Genomic DNA, 17,472 nt, shown 5'->3' with positions numbered 1-17,472 from the left:
TCCGCAGCTTTCCACCCTCTCTATCTCCGCCCGGCATCCATTCCCGTCAGGGCTACTTTCTCGTTCTTCCGGCATGCCACGACGCCCGAGGATCCAGACAGACCCCGAAAACATGGACCATTCTTCTTCCTATATCTCATGGAAATACAGCCTGGAAGAACCAAGACCGGACCGTCCTCCCTGGTCCAACAAGCAGCGTCTTGACCAGGTCAAGTCCTTCGCCAAAGACTTCTGTGACCCCTGGAAGAGCGCGTTTGAATGGATAGCAGACGACCACCAGGTGTGGTATATGGGTCTGACTGACTTCGACCCAGGCTCGGAGGGCCATTACTGGAACAACCATGGCGGCAGAGTGACTCTCGCTGGCGATGCTGCTCATGCCATGACCTACCAGCGCGGTCAGGGGCTCAACCACTCTGTCACCGACGCTGCGAAGCTTGTAAACGCCGTCACCGACGCGGTATCTGGCCTCTCGTCCCAAGCCACCTCGATATCCGCGTATGAAGACGAGATGATTGCCAGAACCGGAGGCGAGGTCAGGTTGTCGACTGTGAATACAGAGATGCTGCACGACTGGGAGCGGGTGCTCGCGTCTCCAGTGCTGACCTCGGGAATGAAGCATAAACACTGATGAAGTCATGAAAAAGAGAAGATAATGAAACCCGGCAGATATCTCTTTTTTGTTTATTTTGCGTTTTATACATGCTATACTTGGTGGTTTATATGTACTAATCTTGGTCTTTAGGCTGGAGTTGTGATGTTTTTGTTTGTGTTCCTTTGCTGGTATATATATTCCTTCTACACGTTTTCCCCCTTACCCCGTTTGGCTATATACATCCTTTTACCTATTGTTTACTATTTGATACTTTCACTGTTTATACCTTTTAGATAAATGTCATTGCAGTCATGCCCTCCTCTCTATATATGTCAAAGAAAGTCCTCGAGTTCAAAGAATTAAACGTTTTAGTATTCAGCATACATAAGGTCAACATCAAATGCCAACTGTTGGAGAACAAACCTGTGTATAAAGGAGAAACTATATGACATAATATGCACCCAATGAAATAAAGAAGAACAAGAAGAGCACAGGGATGCATGGCAATGTAAATAAATCAGGAGGCATTGCCAAACTTTGCAAAGAGAATGACAAAGTCTAGTTAGCAGCCATCCAGTCAGGTCCATCTAGTGTTTGTTTTACTTCCTTTTCACAACTTCCTCTGCTTTGTGGACAGCGGCTTTGGCAGAGTCTGTTGCCTCATGGGCCAAGTCCTTGACTGCTTCCTTAGCAGAGCCGTCCAGAGACCGCCTATACATGAAGATACGGGTAACTTGTGTGAGGCCAACACAGCCAACGAAGAAGTTAACAGTTGCAAGGCTACATTTCAGCATGTTAGCAGTAGCTTTGATAATGTAAGTTTTGAAAAACAAATGCTTACAGGACGTTTCTGGGTTTGATGATAAGACACCATCTAGTCCAAATTGCTCCGGTTGCCATCAGAGCAGCGTTTTGGGTCAGAGAAAGCTTCTCGGCGGGTCGAGCCATGTCAGAGAGACCGGCCAAAACAAGAATCCACTATAGAGTGAACCACTAGTTAGCATCAATGCTGCCATTTTGTTCCTGGTATCAAAGCAGTGTAGAGTCGCGTTTGACAATTGCGGCTGTTTAACGAACCTTCATAACAGGAGCCCTATCGATAACAACAATAGAAATTAGCGACGTGCTTCAAGTAAGCGAATATAGTTGTATATATGTATCCAATGACATACCAGAAATGGACGGTCTTGATTCCGATGGGGCTGTTCCATGATCGCTGCAGGAAGCTCTGCTGGGCCGCACCGGCTTCAGTGCTCTGGAATCGTCGGGCCCGGAGAGCCTGTGCTCGGAAACGAGCAGTGGCATTCTGAAAGGCCGCCCTGGAGTTCTGGAAGAAACGCAATCCGATCTTCGAAGACATGTTGACTGTAGCTACCGGCTCGGAGCGAATATGGGCGGAGAGGATAGATAGACACGAGAAACAAACGGCCTCAGGACAACCGAACAGCCCTAGGCAAACGAGATATAATACACAGCCGAAAGAAAGAAAAGAGCCCCGAAGTCCAAATCCTCGTCGTCTTCCTCGTCGTCTGCGTCTTTCTTCGTCTGCCGCGATCTTTCACTCCTTCTCCGGTTTCCGCAGGCTATTTGATGACATAATAACTGAGTCATCATCCGAGTCACGTGGCTACCACTTTGCGACTTTTGGACGTCGAAACATCGAAAACGAAGCAACAAAAAGACGGCGACGGCAAGTTGATACGCTCAATTGAGGCCTTCACACATCCATCTGAGACGAACCGGGCCCTTTTGAACGAGCGGAGGATTGTCTATATACCTAGCACAATGGCCTCCCGATACGCCTTCACCACCGGCCTCAAGGAGCTCCGGTTCCTCTTCTGCCACTCCTCTGCACACGGCGATGCCACCAGGTAAGAAACAGCGCTATATCTACGCCCATTGAAGAAGTTGGCCATGAGGTTTCGGTCCGCTGATAGGTGTATGTTCTGCAGAGCGTTTCTTAAACGAGCATACCCCACCATGAAGAAGAACAATCCATCTGTACCGATATTGATACGGGAGGCACTTGATGTCGAGCCACGGGTATTTGCCAGATACGGTACGTCCCATGCGGTCGAAGATATAATGCGCGGGTGTGGGATACAGCTAATACGTTATGGATATAGAATTCGGAAAGGAGAAGCAGGAAACTCTCTTGGGTATGTTATTTCGATATATAGCTTTTGCGTGGGCTTGGTTGAACTAACGAGTATATCAGGCTTGAGCGATAAGGAGATAGAGCAGAAGGTTACTACCCTTGTGAAGGAAGGACTGCCTCAGCAATCGTGATTGTACACTATTTCTCTTACGAACCGAAACTGCTTTCCGTTATTTCTTGAACCTATGTACTGTACCTATACCAGCGTGAAGGAATAGACATGGAATAATACAGTATTATTCCGCTTGCATATATCAGCACACATATTCGATTACGTGGCCAACCAGTGCATTTACTTCTCTGCGAAGGGAGAAGTATTCAAAAAGTAGCCAAGTCATCCGCTGTTTACATATGGTATTATGCCTATATCTAAGTATATACACACGACTGCTTGCAAGATACTCGGAAATGATAATAGCATTAAATACTTTCCTATCCAGACCCCCTACTTAAAGCAATTTAATCCAACGCTCACGAATGGAGTCCAAATGACCAAAAAAGGGGGGATATGATAGAGTACACAATCATGAATTTATACCAAGGGTCATGAAAGGCGGGAAAGCAAAGACATTAGAAAAGAAGAGAGAAAGGAAATAAAGAAATCGCAAAGGCGTATAATGGTTATGTGCAAGGGTGAAGGGAAAGTAAATGATTAATCCCCACCAGGGGGTGGTGGGCGGACATGAATATAGAAGTGAAAGAAGAGACAATATAAGCAGACGAGCATCCGGGCATGTAAGCAAAGCGATGCAATAGGTTGGTACATTAACGAAATGCTCATCAATCGGGAGGTTTTATCCAAGCGAGGCATGCAGAGTCAAGTCTAGGGAGAAAGCATTGTGCAGAAACAAGATACATACATGCAAGATGAAGGGAAGTGGATATCTCAAAGGAGCAAGCAAAGGGAGAAGAGAAATAATTACATTACAATGCAGTCGCCTTCGTTTTTATTGACGGCGGATCTGGACACGCGGGTCTTTTGCATTCTTGCTCCGCCTCGTCGAAGATCTTCCAGCCGTTCTCTGGCTTTCATGAAATTTTGCGCTAGGCGGGTGTTAGCAGGGATGATATAATAAGTAGGAAGGAAAAGACTTACAGGATGCTTTCCAGTACCATCGCTTTGCATCATCTAAGTTCGAAGGAACACCAATGCCAACTTCGGTGAAGTAGCCCATGGCATACTCTGCCTTTGCAAGGCCGGCCATGGCAGCCTTACGAGCCCACAGATACGCTTCTGTGTCGCTCTGCTGCAGTATCCCTTCGGCACCGGTCAAGTACCACCCGCTGAGGGAGAGTTCACTCTGATGCTCGCCCTGCGCCGCGGCTTGTGTGTACCAGTATATACTCTGTCGCGGGTCGACGGGGCAGCCAACGAGGCCGTACTCGTATGCAGCACCGAGACGGTGCTGGGAGAATTTATAGCCCAATTCACCTGCTTGGTGGAGCAGTTCGCAGGCGTAGTTCTCGTCGCGGATGACGGAGTCGTTGCCTTGAGGGTTTTCGTAGAGCAGGGCCAATTCATGTAGGGCGTGGGGGTTATCTTCGTCTGCGCGCTCGGCAGCACGCTTCAGCCAGGAGAGTGCTTCGCGTGGGTTTTTGGGTTGGCCGAGCAAACCCTTGAGAAGGATCATGCCCATCTTGTACATTGCTGGAGGGTCGCCTAGGGCAGCAGCACGTCTGTACCATTGTACTGCTTTCATGGGATCACGCCGAGTACCTCCGCCTCCTTCCTGGCCCATTTCGCAGCACACGGCGAGACGGTAGGCGGATTCAGCATGGCCCATTTTGGCTGCAGACTGGTACAAGCTAAAGGCCTCCTTGGGGCTGACTTCTAGTCCGAGCTGGCCGGAGCCGTAGCAGTCGGCCATGTAGAACATTGCGGGCGGATATCCTGCGCTGACAAGTTTTTTAGCAGTTTTATAGGCTTCCATGATGTATCGTTCGCGGTTCTTAGCCTTGGTTTTTGCGTCGGTGCGGCCGTTCTCGTCGATTAGGTGGACTGAAGCTTCAACGAGCTTCTTGACGAAAAGAAGCTGCTGGGCGTGGTCTCCTGGGTTGCTTCGTGCGGCTTGCTGGATCGCGTGGAGCTCGCCGAGGGTTATTGGTTGGGATGAACGGCGGGTATTGGCGCCGTAGGATGCAGAAGAAGCTTGGCCAGGTTGCGATGGAGGTGGTGGTTGTGGAGTGCTAGTGTACTGCCTGACGGGGGTGGGTTTGGGTCCTTGGTCAAGGCCTGGGCGGAAGGGAGCGGGAGGAGCGTGGTGCAGGTGGTTGTCTGGTCCTTGGCCCTGGTAGCCGCCGTACTGGTCGTCGCCATAGCCCATATCCCGCGGCGGATAAGCCTGCCTGCCATCATAGGGACCCCTGCCACCATTCTCAGGTCCATATTGATGGTACTGCTGGGGTGGTTGGTGCTGCGGAGGGTATCCTCCTCGACCACCAGGGCCACCGTAGCCGCCACGTTGCACAGGAGTCATGGCTCGAGCATCTGGTCTGCCATAGTATCCATTGCTGGGCTGGCCGCCATAGCCACCCTGGTGACTGTACGCCGGAGACGGAGCGCGCTCATGCATGAGATGGCTTGGAAGGCCGCTCGGAGGGCCCTGTCGGTCGGGAGAAGAATGCATGCTTCCCGACGGCTTGTAGGCCGCATAGGTAGGCTGTGGCCCCGACATGGAGGACGAAGACGACGGAAGATCTTGCCTAGGCTTCTCGAACGGTATCAGAGTCTCCGCATGCGACGAGGAAGCGTTGTCATCAGACATGGCACCAAAGTTGGGCATGTCCGGTTCATTATTATTGTCGTTGTTGTTGTTGTGGTTGCCGTTGCTGGTGTTGTTATTGGCGTCGGTGTTATCATAGTAGTCGTTAAGCAGATCCTCATTTAAGTAATTGAGTTCGTCTTCAGCAGCGCAGTCTACTTTGTCAGCAACCTGAGGTTCGAGCTCGGCGGCGGCGTGCTTCGGGTGGACTAGCTCCGGTTTTACACCAGCAGCAGTTCCCGGCCTAGATGAAACCGGGTATGTGTCGGGGTGATGATGTGGTGGGTGTAGAGCAGGGCTTAGAGGCGGAGGGCTAAGGCCGGGGTCCTGCCAGGCGCGTTTGCCAGGGTAAAGGGGTTTCTGTTGCATCCCCATTGCTGCTGGTGCTGGTGCTGCTGACATTGGGGCGGGCACGCTGACAGGCATGGTAGCACTTCGAGTAGGCGGAGCAGTTCGAGGATCCTGCCGGGGAGGAGCGGGATGGTTTGTTTCAACAGTCAGAGGAGCTACAGCTTTGCGCTGGATGGGCTGATTCCCACTTGGCAGCTGACGAGGATTCATTGCTGGAAGGGGCTCAGAGTGGTAGGTCGAGGGAGGCGGGCGGTTGGAGTTTGAAGTATGCGGTCGAGTAATAGGGGGTTCTGCGCGATTTGGGGCCTTGTTGAGCTCGACAGCGCTCATCTTCTTCTGCAGGCCATCCATCGAGTTACCGCGCTTCTTGGGAGGGAATGTAGGAAACGGGTTGTCAAAGGAGCTCTTCAGCTCTGGGGATTTTTCGGGGATGTCTATAGCACAGTCAGTACAACTATAACTTATAACTATCTATGCTCCGAACATGTCTGTAACTGTTGGAATGTAAAACTTACGAGGAGTGGCAGTGTATTGACGGACAGGAGGCGGCTGGTGATGTCCGTTCGGTGGCTGTCCTCTATAGCCCTGAGGCTGTGGAGGTGGTCTGCTGCCGGCGCTGCTGCTCGGGGCCATCATACGGCCATCGTCGTACATCGCCCGACCACCGCGGCCATAGGGATCCTGCTGACCCCCCGAGTAGCCGTCGTCATAGCTCATCTGCCGGCGATCAGGACCAGGAGGACCAGGAGGACCACCGTAGGCAGGCCGTCTGTCTGGCGGCGGCTGCTGGTACTGCTGCTGCTGCTGGTAGCTGTGGTTGTAGTTGTAGTACTGTTGCTGTGGAGGCCTGCTGCCGCCGTACTGCGGTCCCGGTCCTGGCGGCGGCCCACGACGAGGCGGCGGACGAGCCTGGTGGTAGGCCATGCCGTCGACTATGCAACTAGCTGTTGTTCTTCTTCTCCTGAGCAACGGGATTATTGTGATAGTAACCAGCCAAGTCGTCACTAGCCAGCCCGTCCTCCTCTTGGTGGTTCCAATGCGGCTCCCAACGTCTTATCTCTCGATCTCCCGATCTCGATCGTCGCTAGTTATTATCAGCGATCAAAGGGCGATGCGCCGGCCCCGCCAGAGAGAGACACAGATAGATTTCTCCGTCTCTCTCGACGGCAAGCGCAGGAGCAGGTATATATAAATATCACCGGGCCACCATCTGCCAGTCGTGTGCTCTGTATCCGTGTCGTCTTCTTCCCTGGTCTGCGAGATGGTTATTTAACTGTACGGAGTATCGAGGGGCGCCCGGAGTCCAGCACAGAAGAAGACGAGGAGCGAACTGCGAGCGAGCGCAAGGGAAAAGGGGAACAGGGTGAGATGCAGGAAATCGATAGTGCGAAAGCGCCGAGCCGGCCGTTAATATAAATTAAGTGTCAGGCCTGAGACCAACAGGGGACGGACGGGCGAGGATGTCGCTGGCGCTGTCGAGGATAGATGCTCTCTGTCTGTCTGTCTGTCCGTCCGTTCAGCGACGAAGACGAAGAAGAAGAAGCAAAAAGCGACCACGCGACAACCCTTGCAGGCAGTGAACTAGTTAGTGCGAGCGGCTTTGCAGCGGAGCCAGCCGACGTCTTGCTGGACCAGCCTGGCAGAGAGAGACAGAGAGAGCAAAGAGGCAGATGTTGTAGATGTTGGATGTTGGAGATAGAGAGCGAGGCGCCAGTCCGTCAGTTATAGCTATGGATGCCGGCTATGAGAAAGAAGAAGAGCCCACCCCGAGAGGAACTTCCGACACAGCAGGAGGACGAGCAGGAGGCGACCCTTATTTTTTGCTTCTTCCGCTGCTTCGGCTGCTTGAGATGCGCGCTTAGGGCTGCTGATCTATTTACTCCTGGCATCCACAGTTACAGCAGAAGACAGACAGAGACAGAGATAGATATAAATCTGAGATGAAGCCTGCAGTGCGACGACGAGCCCCTGGAAGAAGACTCGCGCTGTACAACTTCTACCACTTCTACAGCCTGTACAACCCCAAGTCTGTCCCTCTCCTTTGCACCTTGAGAGGCTTAACTCTGCCCGATATCGACGGTGATAGGCTCGCTAACGGCAGCTTAGGTTCTCGTCCTGCCAGGCACCGCTTGGAGTCTCCGTCTCTGCTCGTATCGCCCAAGGCTGCCCCTGACGGCCCCAGCCAACGAGACGATCATGTCATGTCAACCACCGTTGGACAGACAGCTAGACGAACTATATATAAAGCCGGGCGTTAAAAGAGGGAGCAGTGGCGATACGAACGACCCGGTCTGGCCGGAGTCTGAAGTCCAGCCGTTGGCGAGCAGAAGCGAGTCACTTACGATATACGGAGTACTTAGGTATCTATAAAAGAAAGGGGAAGAGAAAGAGAAAGATGTAACAGGGTAAAGCAGTCATGTAATTGATAGCTATATACATGTATACACTGGGATCCGATCACCTTGGACATCCATACCGTGGACTTATCATTCCAAAGATCGATCGTTCAATCATGAAAGGGTTGTATAGATACCCGCAAGGTGAAATTGTTGTCGTGCAATGTGTTCATCCCCCATGTCCACATCATTTGTACGGTTCTGCAGAAGAGCCGGCTTGTTAACATAGCATGTTGAGCCATCCATGTGTTCTGTGAGAGCTGGATTGCCCTGGAGCAGGCAGAACGATATGATATCCTCCACTTTGAGTATCAGTAAAAGGCCAAAATGTCAAAAATAACTCTTCCTGCCTACAGTCAGTTGCCCCAGCTAGTGAACTAGCAAGCAACAGGGGTGAATGTATAGATAATTAATTAACGCGAATGCGCTGTTCAAGGTCATCGGTGGCGCCTTGGTGTTTTCGGTATTGTTGACATGACTGCAATAACTACCTAGAAGACCCGTCTTGACCATAGAGGCCAACTATCAGATGGCCTACACTTGGGAAGCAGCTAGTAAGCTGCTGGTCAAGGTAAGGGGCAGTCAGGGACAGAAACGGTGACGGTGTATATCGTGATCACCAGGTAAAACCGCCGAGCCTTATGCCGTCCGTTTTCCATATGTCTGTTGATAACGTTGTTGTTGTTGTTGCATACAACCCTCGACGATTCTCTGCAGGTGTCACACCGGAGGAGGGCCACCCTCAGGTTTTACCCTGCAGGCGGCCACACCCCGCAGGTGTAGTGGTGACCGTGTCGTTGTAAGGCGATGGCATATAAACGAATGAGATATCCATCCTAATCATTGTATAATCTTGTAACTTGCTGGAGAGTGCTGGTAATCCAAGACACTGGCAACAACGTAGCTATGGGTGCTCCTTGCGGGATATGACCTGACAACCTCCACGTCCACCGTGGCTTTTTTGTTGTCCTTGAGCAGACACCATATTCTGTACTGGGTGTCTGAGAGATGTCATGGAAGCTTGCCTTTTCCATCTGTGATGTATCCATGTGGTGTTCCTTCCGGAAGCCCAATCAACAGGGCAAAGAAAGAGATTCTCATGTGTCTGATATCCCTCTTTGTAGTTATCGACCTGGATTCCAGTTACCAAAAGTGCCAGCCTGTTTTGCGCTTTGTGCCACACCGCAGCCTACTTCTCCCACGGGATGCTAAAGTGGTTAACCACCCACTGCCTCGCATGATATCGCCATTGTCAACCTCAACGTCTGACGAATAATATTTGTCGTCGTCATATTCAGACTCAGTCTCTTGCTGCTGCTATTGCTTCTGTTTCGGTGCTTGGGTGAAAGGAGTAAGTCACCACAGTATCAGCCATAAGGTCAGGTAGGTATGCGCACTCCTGTTTCGCACTGCAGCCCGCTGACTGCCACAAAATGTGACTTCTAACCAGGCCACAGCAGTCAGATCGCTAACTCGGACAAGAGCCAGTTTCCCACCCTTGAATATGGGTTGGGAAGCTGGCTCGCTCTAGATATCTAGAGAATGACCGCTCGTGCCGTCGTATCGCGAGGGTATGTAAGTATCTCTCTCCATACATATTGTCTGCAAGGTAGAAAAGCCAGGTTGCTATGTTAAATAAGTTCTTCTTTAGCTCCTTGTTCATAGGCGACTTTTTTATTATCAAAAACACAGTCGTCGAAGAAGCCGTTGACTGTGCTCTCTAGATGGGGAAGAAAACCATCAAACCGAAATAAATGGTCTGTGACCAATTGCTTGACGAATTTCTTTGCGCAATTTCCTTCGAACCATCTATCAAAGGAGGGCGGGTTGCTAAGGATAAGCACTCGCTGGCAATCCTTTTGGCTGAGTCTGTGAATCCTGCCAATAGCTTGTAATAGTGTGTTTGTATTATTCGCAGGTTCAAGGAGCACAATAGAGTTACATGCGTAATGTAGGTTCAGGCATATAACTAGATATATATAGGTATGTATATCTGTTATTATCCAACTTGGCCCTTTATAGTATTAATCAGTTAGTTGTGCCGAAAGGAAGAGGGGCTCCTTTGCAGGAAGTACGACTCCCTTCTTATACCAAGTAAAGGTAGGCAACTAATAAATAAGAAGCAAAGCAATCGTGGTGGTAAAAGCAGGTAATACTAGTGATATAAGGGTATATTATAAATCTTGTAAAATGCTGTGCATGTTGGGATACCCACTAGGAGAGCGAGGATAGAGATAAAGAAGGAGGATAAAAGAAGGAGGTAGAGGAGGAAGATGAGGGCGGATGCTGATGGAGAAGAAAGAAGAAGAAGAGAAATTCAGGAAGAGGGAGAAGAAGGGGGTTTATATATTCCTCTCCCCAGGCCTCCTTCACTGTCTCCTCCTTCACTGCCTGCCCGTATCTGGCTCCCCTCGCAGTCTTCACCGTGTCTCTTCACCACATCTCTTCACTGCCTCTAACTTCACAGTCTGTCTTCACCACCTTCTTCACACTATCCCTTTGTACTATCTCCTCACTGTCTCTCTTCACTATTTCTCTTCACTATTTCTCTTCACTATTTCTCTTTCCTGTCTCTAACTCTAACTCTCAGAGGTTTGTGTTATCTAGGCTTTCGATTATTATTATTCTTCATTATACTCCTATGCAGTCAATGACCACGAGGAGGCCTATATAAAAACAGGGAGAAAGGACCAACAAGAGTTAGCCACATTAGGCTCTAGGAGTTATGTAAGGCATTTTGCAGAGGGTTCCTCAGAGACAAGGCGGCTGTTAGTGACATCGTGTCAAATGACAGCAGCAGGGGTGTAAAATGATTGGTTAGAGCGTAGTAAAGCGTTGTAACCGTATGAATTGGTGATGACCGGAGATACGGATAGAAGATGACTAAGCTACGTACATTTGACACATCGTTTGCCTATATAGCTTCGATGAGGCGGTTTAATGCTTCGACGGGAGGAACTGGATATCCCGTTCGGGTGAGGTCTCGGTAGGACTTTGTAAGTCCATCGACGAATTGAGGGAATGGTTCCAAAGTCCGCTCTTTTCAGCGTATCCCATGATTTCCAGTGCATCCTGGTGTCGACAGGCGAGGTCTTCAGAAGTACTTGTCCAATAGAGGTGAAATAGGTCATATGCTGCGTCCATTGGAAGGTTGGTGTTCTCTACACGTTCGTAGAGGTCGTAACTTATCTGCTGCGCAATCCATTGGGCAATGTAGGCATCTGCCACTTCGTAACGTTCCTGGTCTTCTCTGCGCTCTGGTAGGTGTGTTATCGAGCCGTCAATTAGACAGCCTAATCTCTGTGTTCGGAGGGTCCTTTTTACGTGCATTCTCCAACGGTTGGTATCTTTTTGAGCAGAAGATTGACCTTCCAGCAAAGGCGTTTTTGTTGGAGCTTGCTAGAAGAGGAGTCCAAATGGTCGAACAAGTACTCATAAATGTCATATATGAGATTTACCGAGGGGTCTGCCGCCTTGGAAACATTTAAGTTGAAGCATAAAATGGGGCAAGTACGGAGTAGTTCAAAGAGGTACTCGATTTGCCGCCACTCCTCCGGTTGGAGACGTAGCCGAGAGAGGTCTAACAAGTCGAAGACCTCACGAAGCTCTATCGCGCAGGTCGTTTAACACTGGAATGCCTCCTAGTGGCTGTAATTTCGTGGTATCTGGTATTAATTATCGACCAATCGAAACTCGGTATTTGATCATCTTCTGCCCTATCGGGCCAGAAAGGCCTGCGTAGTAGGGCTTGACCAGAGATCAAGAGCAAGAGATACCATCGTACCAGTTGGAATTTTCGTTTAGCCGCTTGGTAATTGACATGTCGACCTTATTTGTCAGGAATGAGGTAAGCTGATGTCTTGTTGGAATTGGCAGCGAGGCGTTACCGGCGGCTAGACCTGTGTACTCATTGTGGCGTCTGTAATTGGTGTAGGAGTCGTATATGCAGTGTCAACAAAAACGCCAAACCCGGGCTCATAGCCTCTCGAGGGCTCGAAGGAGGAAAGGGAGATAAACTCTCCTTAGACGTAAAATGGATAGATGATGATGGCTTTCAAGACACGTCTACCTATTTATCCCCTGGGCAAGGTGGACCTCGGAACCTGCAAAAGCGGTTGGCGAAGGCGGCGAATCGTATATCCGAGACACGCGCCCAACGGCCGCCCACTTTAACCCCTGCTTACTTATCTCTTACTCATCTTTAGCATCACGTGCCTTTAATGAAAGGAGCATCGCCAAGACCTGCTTACGTACTCTAAAAGCCAGAAAACGCAAGTCGACGCAGAAACAGAAAGACAAACAAGCAAGACAAGAACAAGAAGAAGAAGAAGAAGAAGAAGCAGAAGATACAACAGAAGAAGAGGAAGAGAAGAAGTAGAAGAAGCTGAAGGTCGACTGCTGCTCTACTGCTGCTCTGCTATACTGCTGCCTGTCTGTCTGTCCAACTGCACTGCCTCGACGTCTTGCGCACCCGCGGCCTCCCCTTCTGCCTCGCCACTCCCGTCGCTTGCCAGCGCCCGTCGTCGTCTGTCTGTCCCTGGTCGCAGATAGATAGTTAGTCCCCCGTCTTGCCTGCTGCCAACGACCGACTACAGAACAACCCGCAGGCTCCTCTCTTCCGTCCACCTGCTATCTGCTACCTCATTTCCTTCCATACAAGACACATACACACGCCGTTGCCATGGCCGACCGCGAGCAGCCCTACGACCCTTACATTCCATCTCAGTCGAAGCCTGGCCAGGATGGGCCGCCCTCAGGGAACCAGCGGACAGCAGCGCTGCAGGCCGTACGTCTCCTCTTTCGCACCCGTTTCAGGTTTATATATGTATATTCAAGATAGCTATGTACTGACTTGGACCTCTGTAGCAAATCGACGACACGGTTGATGTGATGCGAGAGAACATCAACAAGGTCTCGCAGCGAGGCGAGCACCTGGACTCTCTGCAGGACAAGACAGACAACCTCGCCGTCTCTGCCCAGGGCTTCCGCCGGGGAGCCAACCGCGTCAGGAAGCAGATGTGGTGGAAGGACGTCAAGATGCGCATATGGCTGATCGTCGGCATCATCGTCCTGCTCGTCATCATCATAGTCCCTGCCGGTACGTCCCTCCTCTTCTCTTTCTTATTTGTACATATGTATCCAGACTAACAACTTGTAGTCGTCGCATCGAAGAACAAGTGATCTATACGTCCATATAGCATACCATCCTCTCAATCCGACTGACTCTCCCTTCGCCAATACCCCCTTCCACCGAACAAGCGAAGGCTCTCTCGTCCGCCTCATGAATCTCCTATTTAGCCTGTCTCCCCCTCCTCAACTATGCGAAATCCATGACCCCGTGTGTGTGTATTCTGATACTGATTCTGATGCTGATGCCTGGCCTACTCGGATGAACACGAGTGTCCTCCCCTCTGGGTACTTTTTGCTCGATGACCTTTTCCTTTTTTTTTTGTATTTTGTTTCGTGTGTTTTATCTTTCTGTTTGTCTTTTCCTTTGTGATCTGTTTTAATACCAATGACTCTTTGAAACTTCTCCCTCTGAATGCCAAAAACGAACCATCTCAACCGGAGTCGCTTCTGCTTTAGTTAGGGACGGGAACCAAGGGTAATAGAGGGTTCTTCTTCTTCTTCTTCTTCTCCGTCTTCCTCTTTCGTCCTTTTCGTCTTCTTTTTTGGCCAACGAACTCCCTTAATGTGTTAAACTAGCGACTCCTCCAATGGCTCTGTATGCGGTCTTCCTTTTTCCTCTGCTTCTTTTTCTATGTAATAATATCCCTAAGGCTGCAGCACCTCTATATAAAAAGCAACCTGGGGCAGTGGGTCGACCAGGGCAGCGAAAGACAAGGGTGAGCTCTGCAGTAGACGGGAAGAAGAAGAAGCAGCAGCAGCAGCCAGGGTAGAGCAGAGACAAAGCTGCAGCTGTCTATGGCCCAACTGCAGCCACCTTAACCACCTAATGCAAGGCCAGTTCTGACCAAGTCGAGGATGCAAGAAGAAAGCCGAGATCGGTGGAAAGCGCAGCTAAAGTTGCTTGCTAGTTAGTTAGAGAAAAAGAAAAGAGTCCACCACCTTTTTTGTGCTCGACTTTCTTGCCGAGTGAGTAATAAATAGCTGCGACTTTACGAGACAGTCAGACAGACAGACAGACCATTGACCATTGACCATTGACTGCACTTTTGCTCTCGTGCAAGCAAGTAGCGAAGAGAAGAGAGGAACTGCTGGCATGTCGAGCCTTCTTGCGCGCAGAGCCGCGGGCCGCCTGGCAGTGGCAGCTCGATCCACCGGACTGGGGTGTCCTGGTCGACTCGCGGCAGCTTCACCAGCTTCATGGACAGCTGTATACCACAGACAGAGACGCAGCTACACCTCGTCTCGCTACCAGCCTCACCTCTCGACCCGCTCGACCGTCGTCCAGCTGCTCAGCAACATCGGCTCCAAGCGCGAGGTCCAGCAGTACCTCTCCCACTTCACCTCCGTCTCCTCGCAGCAGTTCGCAGTCATCAAGGTCGGCGGAGCCATCATAACAGAACACCTGCAGACGCTCTCCTCGGCCCTCGCCTTCCTCAACCATGTTGGCCTATACCCGATCGTGGTGCATGGGGCCGGACCCCAGCTGAACAAGATGCTGGAGGACGCCGGCGTGGAGCCGCAGTTTGAAGACGGCATTCGAGTCACGGACGGCAAGACGCTCGCCCTGGCTAGGTCGCTCTTCATGGAAGAGAACCTCAAGCTTGTCGAGGAGCTCGAGCGGTTGGGCGTCAGAGCTAGGCCGTTGACGACGGGTGTCTTCTCGGCAGACTACCTGGACAAAGACAAGTATAACCTTGTCGGCAAGATCAATGGAGTCAACAAGAAACCCATCGAGGCCGCAATTGAAGCCGGATGTCTACCCATCCTGACTTCTATGGCCGAGACGCCCGAGGGACAAGTCCTCAACGTCAATGCGGATGTTGCTGCCGGTGAGCTTGCCAGGGAACTTCAGCCGCTCAAGATAGTCTACCTAGCTGAGAAGGGCGGTCTGTTCAACGGAGATACGGGAGAGAAGATCTCGGCTATCAACCTGGACGAAGAGTACGACCATCTCATGAAGCAGTGGTGGGTTCGCCACGGCACCCGTCTCAAGATCAAGGAGATGAAGGAGCTGCTCATGGACCTGCCCCGGACCTCGAGTGTGGCCATCATCCACCCTGCGGACTTGCAGAAGGAGCTCTTCACCGATACCGGTGCCGGAACCCTGATCAGACGAGGCAACAAGGTGCGCACGAAGAACAGCATCGACGAGTTCGAGGACGTCGAGGCTCTGAAGAACGCTCTTGTCCGTGGTAAGGAGGCATTGGATGCCAGGGCTACCGTCGACAGATACGTTGATTCGCTCAGGGGCAAGGAGATCAAGGCTTACTCGGACGAGCCCCTGGAGGCATTGGCTATTGTTATGCCTCCCAAGCCCGGTTCTACGCTCGCTCACCTGGCTACCATGTCCATCACCAAGACCGGGTGGCTAACTCACGTTGCTGACAACGTCTTCACCAGCATCCAAAAGGACTTCCCAAAGCTCACTTGGACCGTCAAGGAAGACGACGAGAACTTGTCTTGGTTCTTTGACAAGGCTGACGGTAGCCTGTGTCGGGATGGCGAGGTGCTTTTCTGGTCTGGTGTCCAGGAGCCAGACGAGGTCAAGAACCTTGTCGTCGAGTTCAGCAAGAATGGTCGTGACATGCTCGGCAATCTCAGCATGGGCTCCTCCACGAAGAGCAACCCTTCAGCTTCCACGCCCCTACAGCAGAAACGAGCATTCTCAACAGCCAGCACTGCCTCTGCTCTCCGGTCTTTCAGACAGCAGCAACCATATACCCGCTCCAGCCTCTCCTCCAAACGATCATACACCACCCAGACCAACCCAAACCCGCCCCTGGGCAAGAAAAATGCATCCAACACCAAGCCGTCCAAGGTCGCCCTGATCGGTGCTCGCGGATACACTGGACAGGCTCTGATCAGCCTCCTCAGCGCCCACCCGCACCTAGACCTAGCACACGTCTCATCCCGTGAACTGGCCGGAAAACCACTACAGGGCTACAGCAAGCGCGAAATCATCTACGAAAACCTCAGCCCGGAGGACGTCAAGCGCATGGCTGAACAAGGCGACGTCGACTGCTGGGTCATGGCCATGCCGAACGGTGTATGCAAACCGTTCGTTGACGCCGTTGACTCCGTCGACAAGGAGAAAGCCGTCATCGTTGACCTCAGCGCAGACTATAGGTTTGATAGTTCCTGGACCTACGGTCTCCCAGAGCTAATTAACCGCTCTGCCATCGCAAAGGCAACGCGTATCTCTAACCCTGGATGCTACGCTACCGCCGCACAAGTCGGTATCGCCCCCTTGGTACCGTACCTCGGCGGCCAGCCTACCGTATTCGGTGTATCGGGCTACTCCGGCGCAGGAACAAAGCCCAGTCTAAAGAACGATGTGAACTATTTGACCAACAATATCGTTCCCTATAGTCTTACGGATCACATCCACGAGAAGGAAATCGGGTCTCAGCTCGGTGCTGAAGTTGCTTTTATTCCTCATGTTGCCGTTTGGTTCCAGGGCATTCACGTATGTTCAAATCTAACTACCTACCTACCTCGTTTATTCTAAGGTTTTATCTAACGTATCCCCAGCACACCATCAACATCCCTCTGAAAGAGGCCATGGCGTCCCGTGACATCCGCAACTTATACCAGGATCGCTACGCAGGTGAGAAACTCGTCAAGGTCGTAGGCGAGGCGCCGCTGGTCAAAAACATCTCTGGCCGCCATGGTATCGAAGTCGGTGGTTTTGCCGTCCATTCAAGCGGGAAGCGAGTCATTGTCTGCGCTACCATCGACAACCTCCTCAAGGGCGCTGCAACTCAATGTCTACGTACGTCTAATCCCCTGGCATTATTTTACTTGAGTAGCTATGTCTAACCGTCTTATAGAGAACATGAACCTCGCTCTAGGATACTCAGAGTACGAAGGCATACCCCTGGACACGAGCAGTTAACCAACCACCAACCCTCTATCCTCTTCGATCCAACCTTCACCTAAAAGCCATCTAGACCCTATCCTACCCTGTCCTATTGTTGTTCTAGTTTCAATTTCAGTATCAGTTACGGTTACGGTTACAGTTCCAGCCATAGACTCTGTTTACACCTTTCCCTTCCCTTTTCTCTACTATGTAGTTGGTGC

General features: G+C 51.1%; 8 protein-coding genes across 8 annotated transcripts; 5 read left to right on the top strand and 3 right to left on the bottom strand.

Annotated features, from left to right (window-relative positions):
• Nucleotides 1-112: 112 nt before the first annotated feature.
• MGYG_00246 (hypothetical protein) lies at nucleotides 113-631 on the top strand (the record flags this gene model as incomplete). Its single annotated transcript, XM_003176108.1, has 2 exons — nucleotides 113-208; nucleotides 281-631. The coding sequence occupies 2 exons, from the start codon at nucleotides 113-115 to the stop codon at nucleotides 629-631; spliced, it is 447 nt and encodes a 148-aa protein (XP_003176156.1).
• A 563-nt stretch (nucleotides 632-1,194) lies between these two features.
• Nucleotides 1,195-1,955, bottom strand: MGYG_00245 (hypothetical protein; the record flags this gene model as incomplete). Its single annotated transcript, XM_003176107.1, has 4 exons — nucleotides 1,195-1,375; nucleotides 1,437-1,573; nucleotides 1,673-1,688; nucleotides 1,768-1,955. The coding sequence occupies 4 exons, from the start codon at nucleotides 1,953-1,955 to the stop codon at nucleotides 1,195-1,197; spliced, it is 522 nt and encodes a 173-aa protein (XP_003176155.1).
• A 425-nt stretch (nucleotides 1,956-2,380) lies between these two features.
• Nucleotides 2,381-2,884, top strand: MGYG_00244 (NADH-ubiquinone oxidoreductase 1 subunit; the record flags this gene model as incomplete). The annotated part of the gene is made up of 4 exons (XM_003176106.1): nucleotides 2,381-2,466; nucleotides 2,548-2,654; nucleotides 2,722-2,754; nucleotides 2,814-2,884. The coding sequence occupies 4 exons, from the start codon at nucleotides 2,381-2,383 to the stop codon at nucleotides 2,882-2,884; spliced, it is 297 nt and encodes a 98-aa protein (XP_003176154.1).
• Nucleotides 2,885-3,672: 788 nt separating this feature from the next.
• MGYG_00243 (SKT5) lies at nucleotides 3,673-6,790 on the bottom strand (the record flags this gene model as incomplete). Its single annotated transcript, XM_003176105.1, has 3 exons — nucleotides 3,673-3,797; nucleotides 3,850-6,300; nucleotides 6,382-6,790. The coding sequence occupies 3 exons, from the start codon at nucleotides 6,788-6,790 to the stop codon at nucleotides 3,673-3,675; spliced, it is 2,985 nt and encodes a 994-aa protein (XP_003176153.1).
• Nucleotides 6,791-11,199: 4,409 nt separating this feature from the next.
• MGYG_00242 (hypothetical protein) lies at nucleotides 11,200-12,173 on the bottom strand (the record flags this gene model as incomplete). The annotated part of the gene is made up of 2 exons (XM_003176104.1): nucleotides 11,200-11,519; nucleotides 12,170-12,173. 2 exons carry the CDS (start codon nucleotides 12,171-12,173, stop codon nucleotides 11,200-11,202), a joined length of 324 nt encoding a protein of 107 aa, XP_003176152.1.
• Nucleotides 12,105-12,640, top strand: MGYG_08886 (hypothetical protein; the record flags this gene model as incomplete). The annotated part of the gene is made up of 3 exons (XM_003176103.1): nucleotides 12,105-12,109; nucleotides 12,197-12,396; nucleotides 12,468-12,640. 3 exons carry the CDS (start codon nucleotides 12,105-12,107, stop codon nucleotides 12,638-12,640), a joined length of 378 nt encoding a protein of 125 aa, XP_003176151.1.
• Nucleotides 12,641-12,943: 303 nt separating this feature from the next.
• On the top strand, nucleotides 12,944-13,443 carry MGYG_00241 (synaptobrevin; the record flags this gene model as incomplete). The annotated part of the gene is made up of 3 exons (XM_003176102.1): nucleotides 12,944-13,048; nucleotides 13,129-13,360; nucleotides 13,421-13,443. The coding sequence occupies 3 exons, from the start codon at nucleotides 12,944-12,946 to the stop codon at nucleotides 13,441-13,443; spliced, it is 360 nt and encodes a 119-aa protein (XP_003176150.1).
• Nucleotides 13,444-14,485: 1,042 nt separating this feature from the next.
• MGYG_00240 (Arg-6) lies at nucleotides 14,486-17,287 on the top strand (the record flags this gene model as incomplete). Its single annotated transcript, XM_003176101.1, has 3 exons — nucleotides 14,486-16,858; nucleotides 16,924-17,164; nucleotides 17,223-17,287. The coding sequence occupies 3 exons, from the start codon at nucleotides 14,486-14,488 to the stop codon at nucleotides 17,285-17,287; spliced, it is 2,679 nt and encodes an 892-aa protein (XP_003176149.1).
• Between the last annotated feature and the right edge of the window lie 185 nt (nucleotides 17,288-17,472).

Source organism: Nannizzia gypsea, genomic scaffold (genome assembly GCF_000150975.2).
Source record: "Nannizzia gypsea CBS 118893 supercont1.1 genomic scaffold, whole genome shotgun sequence".
NCBI classification, from domain to species: domain Eukaryota; kingdom Fungi; phylum Ascomycota; class Eurotiomycetes; order Onygenales; family Arthrodermataceae; genus Nannizzia; species Nannizzia gypsea.
This window is presented reverse-complemented; position numbering and strand designations above follow the sequence as displayed.